Below are 16,783 nucleotides of genomic sequence, written 5' to 3'. Positions count from 1 at the left end.
GGCTGCTGTTCCCAGTTGCTTCCACTTTGTTATATTGCCACTAACAGTTGACCATGTAATATTTAGTAGCAAGGAAATTTCACGGATGGACTTATTGCACAGGTAGCAACCTATCACGGTACCACACTTGAATTCATTGAGCTCCTGAGAGTTACCCATTCTTTCACAAATGTTTGTAGAAGCAGTCTGCCTGCCTAGGTGCTTGATTTTTTACACCTGTGCCCATGGAGGTGATTGAAACACCTGAATCCAATGATTTGGAGGGGTGTCCCAATACTTTTTGGCAATATAGATAATATAAAATCCTAACACTTCTGAGGATCCTCAAAAAAAGTGAGAGAAGTATGTTTGGACCAAAAAAACACTAGTTTGAAATGGCCTTTTGTTTCTTCACTTTTTTGTGTCATACCAATACCAACAAAAGAAATAAACATGAGAGTGCCTGAACATTTGTAATTGCAACAATTTTCTGGGCGAAGTGGTACATTATCTGACAGAAATGCAGGGGTGCCAATGTTTTTGGCCATGACTATATATATATATATATATATATATATATATATATACACATATATATATATATCTTCCAACTTATTCAATATTTGAAATACATTTCTAGTTAGAACGCTTACGGCTTATACTGTGGTAGTAAACGTTTCATAATCACTGTTGTCTCCATTTGTCTATCTGATTAGAGTTTTATCCTAGCACACAAATCTGTCAAACTTTATTGTTTTGCCACAGGTGACAATGGCAAACATATCTAAATGGAATCTGGTCCAATTATCTGTAAATTGGAATTGTGGGGACAATGTTCTGCATACACGCGTAACAATTCACTTTTTTTATTTTTAGCAAAAATGTATGCTGCGAACCCAATAACTTAGCAGTAAATGTATTATTAATCATGCTTTGGGACAGCCATTTTAAACTAGTGGGTTTTTTTATCCAAACATAGTCCTCTCACTTTTTTGAGGGTCCTCAGCAGTTTTAGGGGTTTAAATTGAAGTAGGCCTCAGCTGTTCTCCAGTTGATAAAAACATACACCAATGGAGGACCATGTTTACCCACATAGGGATGCACACACCACACAGATGTGGGTACAGGTGCATGACCCCGAACATAGACAGTGGGCTTCTGGGGCTGCACCCGCACAGATGTTAGCATAAGAGCATTGTCTGCGTCCATGCAGCTGCAGCGTACACTTTAGTGGGAGCATCGTCTGTGGCCGTGCAGCTGCCTTGCAACATCTGAAATTATTGGGACTCTCTGCAAAGAGATGCAAGAAACACCTGTGCATCTCTGTATAGGTAAACACAGCCTTCTATGGGCATAATGCGAACAAGGCCAAAGGCTACACATCCTTACATCATTTGGCAGCTAAATATGTTCAGAAATGTTTTATGGCCCCTTTATGTGGTATAAAATGCTCTAAGTTGCAATTATTATGATAAAGTTAATTACTAAAAGTGTATATTATTATTGAACAATATGGAAAGATCACTTGAGTGGGAATTAGCTTTTGCAGTCCTATTGCATTGTATTCAATTCCCTCTTTAAAAATTTGTGTAGGTGCCTTAAGATTTATTCTCAGATTAATAAGTGCCTTTCTCTAATTTATCTTATATTTAGACTCCTGCTCCAGGTCCCTATGTGAAGGAGATGGCCGATGCTGCTGCATTTTATACAAACCGGGTGTTGAAAGACTACAAAAATATGTATGTATAATCTGCATGACATATAGTATAATTCAGACATTGCAGAATACTTTCCAAACCTTTAAGCCTCATGCACATGGGACATTAAATTAATTGATGCAGTAGCTGTAGTATAATAAGTTTAATATAGATTAAAGGCAATGTGTAGTGACACAAGTACAGAAGCTGCAATGGCTTGCCTAAAGATGCAGGCTTTAGAATGCTTGTACTGAAAGTTCTTACTAACCTATTAAACAAAGAAGTAAAGGAACTATTACCCAGTACCTAACATATTGATAGAGTATATTTCATTGCTAAATAAGCCACTTCTAACAGAGTATGTGTAGAGCAGGCCCCAGCAATCTAATTTGTTGCTTGTGTGATTGTTTTGGCAAGCCATAGAGCAAGCGATTTTCTTTCCTGCAACCAAAGGTCACAGGAAAGAAAAACAGTCAGTGTTGATAGGGGAATCCCTCCCGCAGAGCTATTGTGTTCTCCCTGTGGGGAGCTGACAGGCTGGTTGTACTCAAGTTGATCAATCGAATGACTTGGGTACAATTAGCCTGCCAATAGATGGATTGAATCTTGGCTGGTTCAGAAGGGACTCGATTTATGTATTACCGGCTTTACTGTATTTCCCAGAAGTCTTCAGAGAGCTGAAAATCAATTTAGAGGCATCCTCTGCAATAGGACTTTTTCTAAGACACTGCATTGGGGTGGGTGGGAATTCAGATGATGCTTATTTTCTTTTTTCTTATTATAACACTGAAGGCGTTGATAATAGATGTGGATATCTGCATTTCCAATCTCTTTTGGTGGTATTTAATCACCACTGGGTTTTTTTTGGTACATAAACAAATACCGAAAAAATTGAGAAAAGCATAATTCTTCTTGGTTTAGATTATAAAATGTTGCATATAATCTTTCTTCCTAAACAAGAATATACTCTGCTACATTTCGTTGGAAAAAAATAACCCAAATCAGTGTATATTATTTAGTCTGTGTGAAAGTTATAGTGTCTACAAACTATGGTATATATATATATATATATATTTATATATATATTTGAAAATTGATCAATCCTTATGTACGGACTGCCTTTTCTTGAGGCCTTAAAATGCCAGGACATTACAAATACCTCCCAACTAACCCATTTTTAGAACATTGGCAGTTCAAGGTATTTACTAAGAGGCATGGAGAGCTTTTTTGAGTTTTAATTTTTTGGTCGCTTTTTTTTTTAAATTAAGAATTAAATAACGTGCTTTTTTTCACAAAGTTGTCATTTTAACAAGTTATTTCTCACACACAGCAAAAGGTATACTTACAATTACACCCTAAAACACATTCTGCTACTCCTTCTAAGTATGCGGATACCACATATGTGAGACTTTTTCACAGCCTAGCCACACAAAGGGGCTCAAAATTCAATGAGCACCTTCAGGCGTTCCAGGGGCATAAATTACATATCTAGTTTTGTGACTATCCATCACATTTTTGGAGGCCGGGAGTAGCAGGATAGTGAAAACACCCACAAAATTACCACATTTAAAAAGCAAACAATCCAAGGTATTTTCTGAAAGGCATAATGAGTCTTTTGAAAATTTTATTATTCTGACAAACATTTTCAAAAATGCAGGACAGAAAATGAAAATTTATTTTTTACACAAAATTGTCAATTAATACGATATTTCTAACACACATCATAGGAATACTTAGCATTACCCCCAAAAACACATTCTACTACATGTGTGAGTTTTTTTCACAGCCTAACCAAACAGAGAGGCCAAACATCCAAGGAGCACCTTTAGGCATTCTAGGGGTATAAATTACGCATCCAATTTCCTGACCACCTATCACATGTTTGGAGACCCTGGAGAACCAGGACAGTATAAACACCCACAAAATTACCACATTTTGGAGCATAAACACTTCAAGATACTTTTTAAGAGCTTAATTTTTTTGCCACAAATTTTGTGGAAAATGTGGAAAAAAATAAAAATGTATTTTTTTACACAAAGTTGTCAATTTAATAAGATATTTCACACAAACAGCATAGGCATACTTAGAATTACATCCTAAAACACATTCTTCTACTCCTTCTGAGTATGACAATACCACATGTGTGAGACTTTTTCACTGTCTCAGCTGATTATGTACTGGACTTTGTATCTTGTTTATCACACAAATCAACCAAATGTGTCAAAACCGCTGAATTTATATGGTGGAAATAGGGACAATTTCCCCAGGCCCCCCTGTCAGAGGGGGCCCCAGACTTTCTTTACTTTAAAAAAAAGTAATAATTATAAAATTTGTTTTATTATTAAAAAAATTAACAAAGTGTGCATGGGTGTCAGGATACAGGAGAGCAGGGTAGCATACCAATCAGTGTATGACAGGTCAAAAGTAATAGTCAACTTATGTAGTTTACCTGATGCTGAAATAAAAATTGAGGCTAAGAAACCTATTAGTGCTTTCCCTTGATACTTCAGTAGTGTGTTCCTTGTGGAAACTGTCAAGTTGCAGCCTTTGCCAAGCTCCAGTCATTTCTCACTCCACCTCAACAGGCAGTTTTTTACATGATGAAGGGCTTGCCGATACCTTTCCAGGTGTTAATGTAGCTCTTAGAATATATTTGAACATGATGGTCACTAGATGTTTGGGAGAAAGGTCGTTCAGCAAATTGGCACTATTAAAGAATTATCTAAAAGCCGCGATGACCCATGAATGACTACGTGCTCTTTGCCTACTGGCTTTCGAGGGCAGTGTCCGTAAGATTATATAGTTTGATGAGTTAGTTAAAGATCTTGCAGATGCTAAGTGCAGGAATAAAGACTTTTTGTAAATATTGTATTGTGGTGCATAACCGTGATGTATGACTTGCCAGTTCCAATGACACATATAATGTGTATTCTTACAATTAATAAAATGGAGGAAAAAAAAATAGCCAAGTGTCTTCTTCGGAACCTAGCATTTTTTTTTTAGAACAAATGCAATTTATAATTCATTTAGATTCACTCTTTTATTTGTCATATAATTTAATTTCTGTGCTGAGGGTCCCCCAAACTTGAAGCGCCTCGGGCCCCCCAAGGTCTAAATCTAGCACTGCCTCTGTACAAGTAGCTTAGTGTAGCGTCACCTATAGTGGTCCCAGTTCCTATAAGCCAAGCAAGCCTAGCCTACTGGTACGTGGCTGTCCCCAGGAAAGCCGTGTTCACTGGCCTGGGGTCTCGCAGGAACATAGTCAGTGGGATGTTCAGGCCGCAGGCAGAGATATGGTCGGCCAATGGGCAAAGGATCAGTCAAGGCAGCAGGCAGAAACGTATTCAATAAACAGGCCAGGGTTAGTAAAGCCTGCAGGCAGAGGCAACACTGCACTGCTGTGGAGGTGATTAGGGACACTGCAACTGGTGTGGTGGTGATCAGGGACAATACGACTGGTGTGGTGATGATAATGGACACTAGGATTGATGTGGTGGTGAGCAGGGACACTGAGATTTGTGTGGTGGTGATCAGAGACGTTGTAACTGGTGTGGCAGTGATCAAGAACAATATGACTGGTGTGTCGGTGATCAGGGACACTGTAACTGGTGTAGCGGTGAGCAGGACAATATAACTGCTGTGGTGATGATCATGGACACTAGGATTAATGTGGTGGTGAACAGGGACACTGGGATTTGTGTGGTGGTGATCAGAAACATTGTAACTGATGTGGCGGTGATCAGGGACTATATGACTGGTGTGGCAGTGATCAGGGACACTGTAACTGGTGTGGCGGTGATCAGTGACACTGTAACTGGTGTGGCAGTGATCAGGGACAATATGACTGGTGCGGCAGTGACCAGGGACACTGTAACTGGTGTGGCGGTGACCAGGGACGATAAGACTAGTGTGGCGGTGACCAGGGATGATATGACTAGTGTGGTGGTGATCAGAGACAAAATGACTGGTGTGGCAGTGATTACAGTGCACCTGGAAAAAGTATTCATACCCCTTGAAATTTGAAAACGTAAATGTATTTTATTGGAAGTGGAAGGAAAATGAAAAAATGGTTTTCCACATTTTGTACAAATAAATATCTCAAAAGTGTGGCGTGCATTTGTATTCAGCCCCCCCAATACTTCGTAGAACCGACTTTCACTGCAATCAGCTGCAAGTCTTTTTGAGGATGTCTGTGCCAGCTTTGCACATCTAGAGAGTGAAATTTTTGCCCATTCTTCTTTGCAAAATATCTCAAGCTCTGTCAGATTGGATGGAGAGCGTCTGTGAACAGCAATTTTCAAGTCTTGCCACAGATTCTCAATTGGATTTAGGTCTAGATTTTGACTGGGCCATTCTAACACATGAATATGCTTTGGTATAAACCATTCCATTGTAGCTCTGGCTGTATGTTTAGGTTGTTGTCCTGCTGGAAGGTGAACCTCCTCCTCAGTCTCAAGTCTTTTGCAGACTCTAATAGGTTTTCCTCTAAGATTGCCCTGTATTTGGCTCCATCTTTCCCTCCTGTTGAAGAAAAGCATCCCCAGATTTGTGGAGTGCACAACTAATAGATGTCCTGGGGACAGATTCTCCCACCTGAACTGTGAGTCTCTGCAGATCCTCCAAAGTTACCATGGGCCTCTTGGTTGCTTCTCTGATTAATGCTCTCCTTGACTAGCCTGTGAGTTTAGGTGGACAGCCATGGCATAGTAGGCTTGCAGTTGTGCCATACTCTTTCCTTTTTCAGATGATGCAGTGCTCCGTGAGATGATCAAAGCTTGGGATATTATTTTTTACAACCTAACCCTGCGTTAAACTCATCCAGAACTTTATCCCTGACCTGTCTGGTGTGTTCCTTGGCTTTCATGATGCTGGTTGTTCACTAATGTTCTCTAACAAACCTTTGAGGGCTTCACAGAACAGTTGTATTTATACTGAGATTAAATTACACACAGGTAGACTCTATTTACTAATTAGGTGACTTCAGAAAACAAACACACGCCACACTTTTCAGATATTTATTTGTAAAAAATGTTGAAAACCATTTATTATTTTCTTTCCACTTCACAATTATGTGCCACTTTGTGTTGGTCTATCAGATAAATTCCCAATAAAATGGGTCTGGTGAAGGCGAGGCGGGTGCCTGAGTGATCGAGCGTGATGTCGTCATCATCATCATCATGGTGCATTTCCTTCCAGGCCGCCACCACCACCAACCATTCGCTAAAAGAAACTCTGAACTCAGGATCCAAGTGGAGAGTGGCTTCATGTGTGCAGGACAGACCGGACAGGAGTTGATTTGGGAGCTCAGCAAGGCCCGCCGGAAGCAGCTGAGCGGGACCGTGTCAGTCAGTCAGTGACTCAGTGGCAGGCTGGCAGTGCTGTTCTGAACTGGAGTCTGAACTGTTTGGAGGGACCAGTGACTACCTGTCTTGGCATGGGAGATTGGACTGGATATACTCAGCGATGATACAAGCAAGGCATGGCATTAAGACTTCTGGAGATGGCAGAGAGTTATAGTGGAATTTGCTTTCACATTTACATATCACTCATTCATCAAGCCAATATAGCTTTGTGCAAATAGTATTAGTGCCTGAGATGTACATAATTGGCAGTTGACCTAGGTTGTGGAAATTTGTTGTTGGAAATCTTGTCCCATAGCCCTGATCAGTGCCAAACTAAAAGGAATGATATGTTCTCAGCTACTCACTCTGCTCTAGATAATGACCTGTCTGTTCTATACCCCACATGGTTTGGCTACTGTACAGTGTCCTGTACATTCAATACTCAGGATGGCTCCACTCTGCAGATTGTGCTGTATAGTCTGTCCTTGTCACATACGTGGATAGTGAGCCTGATGTGAAGAGGCAGGCCTCCCGTACAGCTCCGGCTCAAGGGCTACTGATAGTGAGACAGCAGCTGCAGGAGCACGGCGAGGTATGAGTGCCTGTGATCAGTCCAGTAGTTTGTGATTCAGCAGTAGCCAGCAGGCAGAGAGCAGGATCCAGATGCAGCCTTGCTAGATGGATGGATCGCTGGGGAGCAAGGTGGAGGATGCAAGGTCAGACAAGTCAGGTCAGTAGCAGTCGGGCAGATCAGGCGTAGATGGCAGGAGGTAACGTAGTCGGGTCACAGGCCAGGTCAGCAGCAGAGGTTCAATCAGACAAGCTGGTTCAGTATCAGGAGTCAGGCACAAGGATCAGGATACACATTCAGGAGCTAAAGACCAAACGGCAAAGAAACATTACTGCAGCCAGTTTAGATAGCCCTTTTGGCACCAGCATTAGTGACAGGCGTGTGCCTGGATGCACGAGTTCGCATGCGCACCTGCAACTGCGCGTGCCTATGCCCAAGTACATGCACATCTGTCTGGCCCGTCATTGTTCTGCGCATGTGCATATTTGTGCACCGCAAATCTTCACCTGCATTATGGGCAAGCCTTTCCCTGGCAGTCCTCTGACACCTCCACTATAATTATACAGTGTACATTGGATATGCTACACCACTCCCTTCTTTATACTGTACTGTACTTTTTATACAGAACACACCACTCCACTCAATTTGCAGTGCTTTATGTGGTATAATGCACAGCCACTCCACTCAGTATACATATGGATATTTTGCCCTTCACACTGCTCCATTCTGCATATTGTGCATTATGTGCTCGTCATCCTATACATTGTACTATACATTATTTACTGCTAACCACTTTGTACACTGAGCTTGACCTTATATACTGTATAGCTCTATACTATAACTCTGCTGTATGCTACACTGTATACTCCAAATTGCTCCACTCTGTACCACCCATTTGGAGGAGAGAGACTGTCACAGTGTCACTGGAGGAGGGGACATGTGTGTCACTCGTGTAGGTCTGATGAAGTCACAGTGAGTCAGACTCAGGTGTCATGATCATCTGTGCAGCTAGCTGCACATGTTGTTGTCAGTGGCACTGAAAGTCAATTTCATATTTGTGCCTGGCCTGCCTGACAGCCCATTCTAATTTCTTGCCCTCCTGTCTGTCTCTGAGTCACGAACAGGGGTGGGTGGTTTGGGGCCTACTTAGAGTGAAAACTGTCATTGATACTGAGGGGTCCAGTGTCCAGGCAGGCAGTCAATTTCATATTGTGCCCAGGGGTCCCCAGGCCCCATTTCATGCCCTTCCTGAGCTGGGAAAAAGGGGAATGCAGCAGTCTGTTTGCCGGGCACTGCAAACTGGCTGAGTGACTCTTTGTCTCTTACTGTGGGGGAAAAAGTGATCTCTCTCTGTCTCTGTGGGTGTAAAGCGGTCTCTCACACTCTCCATAAGTGACAAAAACTAATAGGTTAAAAAAAAATGCCCTTACTATATCGAAAATAAAATAAGACATTTTTTTTTACCTTAATACCTACCCTAAATCACATTTCTAATTGCATGTTGTATTTGTTTGTAGCTTAAATACTGAAATTTGCACTTTAAAACTGTCATTTTTCAACTTTTGGAAATACCAGTAAAAACTTGGCTGTGCCCGTAAAATTTGGGTATCGTGTGAGTGAATTTGAATCTGGGAGGTTGGCTATGCTCCCCAGGAAGCACATGATGTATGGGTATGTCCTCCTGGAACAAGGAGGCTCCTGGCCGGGCATGAGGTGGGTATGCAGATTTCAGACATGTTTCTAGGCAGCCACTGAAGAGAGATTCACTGTGGTTACTAGTGAAAGTAGAAGAAAATCCCACATTTTGGGGTGTCCTCCAAACAGGAATAGAGAGAAAATCTTCCAGTAGAGACACTCGTTTCAGTGACCATGGAGATAATCAGGACTCTTCTCCACCTTCAACTCTCTACTCTCGCCACCCCCAGCAACTCACTCACTGCCCTTGAGATTGCCAATCACTTCAAAAACAAGATTGACACAATTCACAAGGACATCGCCGCACCTCACACGCCCTCTCAACCTGTCCCCTCTCACACAGCTACCCCCTCATCCCCCCTCTCCCTTGGTATAACCCGCAGGGATTTCGCCGCTGCTCAAACTCCCTCCAACCCCATTCCCCCTCACTCAGCTACCCCCTCATCACCCCTCTCCCACGGCCCCACCACTGCTCTGACCTCCACTTCCACCCCACCCTACATTCCTCATACTGAAGCCCCCCCAACACTTCACACCTTTGACCTTACTACTATCGAGGAAGTCACCACCTGCCCCATCGCCCTATCCCCTCACAACTCCTACGACCTCCCTCCCCCTCCATACTTCGCTCCCTCACCCACATCTTTAATCTCTTCCTCTCCTCCGGCACTTTCCCCTCCCCTCTGAAACATGCACACATCACCTCCATACTTAAAAAGCCCTCCCTGGACCCCAATGACCCGAACAACCTCAGACCCATCTCCCTGCTTCCATTTACATCCAAACTCCTTGAGCGCCTAGTCTACACCCGCCTAAGCTCTCACCTCAACGACAACAACCTCCTCGATCCCCTACAGTCCGGCTTCCGTCCCCTGCACTCCACCTTAGTCAAACTCTCCAACAACCTGCTAACCGCCAAAGCTAATGGCCACTATTCAGTGCTCCTACTCCTTGACCTCTCTGAGGCTTTCGACACAGTCGACCACCCCCTCCTCCTCAAAAAACTACACTTTCTCGGCCTCAGAGATTCTGCTCTCTCCTGCCTCTCATTCTACCTGTCACAACGCTCTTTCAGCGTTACCTATAATGCTACCACCTCCCCCTCACTCCCCCTCTCTGTTGGGGTCCCTCAAGGCTCCGTCCTCGGGCCCCTTCTCTTCTCCATCTACACCTCCTTCCTTGGCCAACTCATACACTCTCACGGCTTCAACTACCGCCTATATGCCGACGACACACAAATCTATCTCTCAACCCCCCACCTCACCACCTCAGTCTCCGCCCGAATCACACACCTACTGAGCGACATATCAGACTGGATGTCGCTCCACTTCCTTAAACTGAACCTCTCCAAAACCGAGTTTCTGGTCTTCCCCCCAGCCCAGACACCACCCCCCATTGACTTCTCCATCACAACCAACAACGCCACCATCAAACCCGCCCCACAGGCCAGAGTACTTGGTGTCATTCTGGACTCCAACCTATCCTTCCAGCCCAAAGTCCAATCTTTAACAAACTCGTGCAGACTCCACCTTCGCAACATCGCCAAAATACGCACGTTCCTAACCCCAGAAACCACTAAACAGCTGATCCACTCGCTCATCATATCACGACTCGACTACTGCAACTCCCTCCTCACTGGCCTGCCTTGCCGCTGGCTATCCCCGCTTCAGTCGATCCTGAATACGGCTGCCAGACTCATTCACCTTTCCAACTGCTCCATCTCCGCCACCTCCTCTGCCAATCCCTCCACTGGCTTCCGATTGCGCAACGGATCAAATTCAAAATCCTAACACTGACGTACAAAGCCGTCCACCATACTGCCCCGAACTACATCACTGACCTAATATCCAAGTACCACCCAACACACACACTCCACTCCTCACAAGACCTCCTTCTCTCTAGTTTCCTGGTCTCCTCCCATGCCCGCCTCCAGGACTTCTCCAGGTGTCACCCATCCTCTGGAACTCCCTGCCCCAACCCATCAGATTATCACCTACTCTCCTCTCCTTTAGGCGCACCCTGAAACCCCATCTCTTCAGGGAAGCCTACCCCACCCCCTGCTAACTTGCCGATCTCCTCCACTCTTCCTACCACTCCATCCCCCACAGCTATCTCCTCCTGTGCCACCATCCCCTCTCTCCTAGATTGTAAGCTCGAAAGAGCAGGGCCCTCAATCCCCTCATGTTTTGCATTGTATTGTTATTGTTCTGTCACATGTTCTGTCCCCCTTTTTAATGTACATCGCTAAGCGAACTATTGGCGCTTTATAAATACTGTATAATAATAATAATAACTTTGGAGGGAATTCCTCTCACTTCCTATTTGGGTTGTGGGACAGGAAGTCATAGGAAATATCCACAATTGGACACAGATGGGAAAAAAAATTGACCAGCGTTAAAGCCTCCCATTACACTATCAAAAAAAATCATAATTTACCACTGCTATTTTGGAAATTATTGTTTGACTGCATACAGTTTCTAAAATTGGCAAAATATTATATAAAGTACAGTGAAGGAAATAAATATTTGATCCCCAGCTGATTTTGAATGTGTGCCCACTAACAAAGGTTTGCACATATCGCAGGAGGGATTTTGGCCCACTCCTCTTGGCAGATCCTCTCCATGTCATTAAGGTTTGGTGGCTGACATTTGGCAACTCGAACTTTCAGCTCCTTCCACAGATTTTCAATCGGATTAAGGTCTGGAGACTGTCTAGGCCACTCCAGGACCTTAATGTGCTTTTTCTTGAGCCACTCCTTTGTTGCCTTGGCCGTGTGTTTTAGGTCATTGTCATGCTGAAACACCCATCTGCGACCCATTTTCAATGCCCTGGCTGAGGGAAGAAGGTTCTCACCCAAGATTTGACGGTACATTGCCGTCCATCGTCCCTTTCATACAGTGCAGTTGTCCTGTCTCCTTAGCAGAAAAACAACCCCAAAGTAGAATGTTTCCACCACCATGTTTGACAGTTGGTATGGTGTTCTTGGGGTCATAGGCAGCATTCCTACTCCTCCAAACACGACGAGTTGAGTTCATGCCAAAGAGCTCGATTTTGGTCTCATCTTACCACAACACTTTCAACCAGTCCTCCTCTGCATCATTCAGATGTTTAGTGGCAAACAGACAGGCCTGGACATGTGCTTTCTTAAGCAGAGGGACCTTGCGGGCACTGCAGGATTTCAATCCTGGTTGGCGTAGTGTGTTACCTATTGTTTTCTTGGTGACTGTGGTCCCAGCTGCCTGGAGATCATTGACAAGATCCTCACGTGTAGTTCTGTGATGATTCCTCACTGTTCTCATGATCATTGACACTCCATGAGGTGAGATCTTGCATGGTGCACCAGACCTAGGGAGACTGACAGTTGTTTTGTGTTTCTTCCATTTGCGAATGATTGCGCCAACTGTTGTCACCTTCTCACCAAGCTGCTTGGCGATAGTTTTGTAGCCCAGTCCAGCCTTGTGTAGGTCTACAATCTTGTCCCTGACATCCTTGGACAGCTCTTTGGTCTTTGCCATGGTGGAGAGTTTGGAATCTGATTGTTTGATTGCTCCTGTGGACAGGTGTCTTTTATACAGGTAACAAAATGAGATTAGCAGCAATCCCTTTAGGAGACTACTTCTATACTCAGCTTGTTACCTGTATGAAAGACACCTGGTAGCCAGAAATCCTGCTGAATAATAGGGGATCAAATACTTATTTCCCTCATGAACATGCAAATCAGTGCATAATTTGTTAGACGTGCATTTCTTTTGAAATATTTTGTTGCTCTTCTGTCTCTCAGTGTTACAATACACCTACCATTCGATTTTTAGACTGATCATTTCTTTGTGAGTGGGCAAACATTCAAAATCAGCAGGGGATCAAATACTTATTTCCTTCACTGTAAATAGTATATTAAGAGCCACATGTATAGCTTCACATAATTCAATGTGAACTGGTCTTCTAATGTTCATTATTCACTTACATCTTGATTTATGGTCATGGTTCATCTCTGTTGTATGTTACAATGCCATACTTCTGTATGGTATTGCTTAATAGTTTCATGCATTGCGTGTGACGTACATTCATGCATTACTTATATAATTTTTCCGTTCTTTTCCTTTGATCGCCACAAAATATATTAACATTGTTTAACTAACCTTCATCCTATACAGATGAATGCAACAGTCTAGGAAATGTTACTGTTATTAAAGTATACATGTAATAAATCAGTTTAGGATTAACAGTATGTCTAAAAAATACTGTCTGTACAAGTGAGTAGGAAGATTGAGTTAGTATCAAAATTTGCATGTCAAATACCACCTTCTTAAACGTTATATAATATAGAATTTCTGTGAGTCTGTAAATTATGTTGTAAAGGTAACTTTAGTATGGGAATACACTGAAAATTGCAAAACTCTGTGGGACATAGTGATGGTAATTAAAGTGTATGTAATCCCTAACCATTAAGGGCCCTTTCACACTGATGTGCTTTTGGCGCACTAGAAAACACCTTTCAAGTGTGACAAAAGTGCATCAAAATTATTCCCCCTTAAATCCTTTGTGCCTTTTTCACTTGGCTGCACTGTGTTTGGTGGTGCAAAAGTGCACCAAAAATGCACCTTCCATTAAATTTGCGCACAAAAAATGCACCCAGTGGCATCTTTAACAACCACTGAATAGCAAAGCCGGCACTCGGCAGTGTCATTAATAACCGGTAAATAGCTGATTGTTAAGGAGCTGGAACCTACCAAACACTGGTTGTTAAGGACTCTGGCAGGTGCTGGCTCCGCTATTCACTGATTTGTAAGAAGCTGGCACCCACCTATGTCCTTAGCAACCAGTTAATAACTAGTTCAGGGAACTTTAGATCACCAAAGCATAGGGGAGAATAGGTTGCGGGGACCAGTCTAGCAACACAGAGGAATAAGTAAAACTGCTTTACCCTGTCCTCTAAACATAAACAAGCAGTTAACCCCTGCAAATATTTAGGTTTCCTGGAGTTGAACATTAATGTACAATTTAAAACATTTTATTAAACCTTTTGATAAGTACAAAAAAATAATGATCAGAAATTGAGAGCTGTCATGTGTCCTCTGCACACTTCCTGTATTATCTTAAAGAGCACTCCAATTTTTCTATCATGGATTATTCAATGGATAGCCTTTATGTTTTAGAGATCTGAGAGTGGAAACAGTTGAGCAGATTAGCAAAGGACCATGGGCAGGGCCAGTGTCAGGACAAGGTCATATAGAGCCCAGGGTGAACATGCCAAATCCCCCCCTCCAGATGTATAAGAGTTATGTGTAAGCAAAAATCCTCCCATCCCCCCTCCAAAAAAAAAAAATTTGCATTAATCTACATGGTTACCCCATTACACATAAATTCCCCCTCCTTCCAGTACAAATCCACCCCCCCGTGTAAACCTTTGACCCTCCCCATCCTCCCCAGCTTAAATCCTCTCTTTCCCCATATGCCCCCATCACGAATCCCCACCCCTTTTCTAACACAACCTCTTACCTTTTCTAGCACAAAACTCCTAAATCCCACATCCTAGCACAAATCATCTTCCCCCATCCCCCATCCTAACACAAAAACTAAGAAAAAAATTTTTTTTTCAAAATTTTCAGTTGTTTTTGGTTTGTTTAACCAATTCAATACCGGGCAATTTTACACCTTTCTGCCCAGGCCATTTTTCAGGTTTCAGCGCTCTCACACTTTGAATGACAATTGCGCGGTCATACAACACTGTACCCAAACTAAATTTTATCATTTTCTTCACACAACTAGAACTTTCTTTTGGTGGTATTTAATCATCGCCAGGGTTTTTATTTTTTGCTAAATTAACAAAAAAAGACTGAAAATTTTGAAAAAAAAACACGTTTCTGTTATAAAAGTTTGCAAATAAATAATTGTTCTTCATAAATTTAGGCCGAGATGTATTCTACTACATGTCTTTGGTGAAAACAACCCAAATTAGGATGTATTTTTTAGTTTGTAGGAAAGTTATAGAGTTCACAAACTATGGTATGGAATTGAATATTGATCAATCCTGAAGTACTGACAGCCAATCTAATTTCTTGAGGTCCAAGAATGTCAGAACAGTACAGATATCCCCCAAATGACCCCTTTTTACAGAGTAGACAGTCCGATGTACTTCATAAGAGGCATGGCGAGTTTTTTGAAGTTGTATTTTTTTTGTCATAATTTTTTGGAAAATGAAAAAATAAAAATAATTATTTTCACTATTTTTTTTTTACATACTGTCACCAGTGCAGTACAGTGTCATCATATAACTGGCATGGCGGTGATCAGGGACATTGACTGGTGACAGTGTGAAAAAAATATATATATTTTTATTTTTTTTATTTTAAATTTTTTATTACAGTTTTTTTATTTTTTTTAAGATTTTTTTTCATATTTCACTATGTCCAAAGTAGTACAAGGTTACCATAGTAACCTTGTACTACTTTGGGGAAGTGATCAATATTTTTTTTTTTTTTTTACACAATTTGCTTATAGCAAAGAATTACTTTGCTATAAGCAAGCATTTACCTGAATGACATCGATTCATTCAGGTTTTTTTTTTTGTGCTTAGCTGTGATTTGGCCACAACTAATCACATGACATGTGCCTGTGATTAGCTGTGACCATTCACAGCTAGACACTAGTATACAATGGATGGCATGAATGAAGCCATCCATTGTATACAACTGTCATGTGACCAATCACAGCAGTTCACATGGTACCTGCAACGGGGCCGTTACTCAGATCTGTCATCGGCCGTGTCCGAGGTACACGGCCGGTGACAGATCGCGCTGCTGCGTGGCTTTGCAAGCGCGCAAACTGCGCATGTGCAGGAGTATGCCAAATGGCGGCCTCCCGGAAAGCTAGTGCATTTTTCGGACACCATACGGCTATTGGCCGGCCGTCAAATGGTTAAATACCACCAAAAGATAGCTCTATCTGTCTCAAAAAAATGATAAAAATGTGATATAGGTATATTGTTGCATGATCGCGCAATTGTCATTCAAAGTGCGACACTGTTAAAAGGTGAAAATTGGCCTGGGCAGGAAGGGGGTATAAGTGCGCTGTAGGCAAGTGGTTAAAGAGAAAGGTTTTCATGGTTCATCTAAAGGTAGATAGATTAGGAGATAGTCAAACAGTTTGGGGTAGGGAGTTCCGTAGGATGGGAGAATCTCGGGAGGCGAGCATGGGAGGAGGTGACACAGGAATTAGAGAGCAGAAGGTCTTGGGAGGATCGAAGAGAGAGGTTTGGTTGATATTTTGAGACCAAATTGGTGATGTAGCTTGGGGCAGAGTTGTGGATGGCTTTGTAGGTTGTTGTTAGTATTTTGAATTTTATTCGTTCGGTGAGTGGAAGTCAGTGGAGGGATTGGCAGAGAGGGGTGGCAAACACAACGGTTGGTGAGGTGATGAGCCTGGCAGCAGTATTCATGATGGACTGGAAGGGGGATAGCCTATGTAAAGGTAAGCCAATACGGAGGGAGTTGCAGTAG

General features: G+C 42.5%; 1 protein-coding gene across 2 annotated transcripts in view; it reads left to right on the top strand.

Moving 5' to 3' along the window:
* The window catches only part of CAP2 (cyclase associated actin cytoskeleton regulatory protein 2), a 195,172-nt gene that overhangs the window by 124,215 nt on the left and 54,174 nt on the right, over nucleotides 1-16,783 (top strand). For both annotated transcript variants that reach the window (XM_089682282.1, XM_089682283.1), the window contains exon 6: nucleotides 1,633-1,718. In XM_089682282.1, the coding sequence (XP_089538408.1) occupies nucleotides 1,633-1,718 (86 nt within the window). The remainder of the gene's footprint in view (nucleotides 1-1,632; nucleotides 1,719-16,783) is intronic.

This window comes from Staurois parvus, unplaced genomic scaffold (assembly GCF_062004578.1).
Source record: "Staurois parvus isolate SC_StPar_1 unplaced genomic scaffold, SC_StPar_1.0 ptg000287l, whole genome shotgun sequence".
Classification (NCBI taxonomy): Eukaryota; Metazoa; Chordata; class Amphibia; order Anura; family Ranidae; genus Staurois; species Staurois parvus.
Note: the sequence above shows the minus strand (reverse complement) of the source record. Positions and strands in the feature narration are given on the sequence as shown.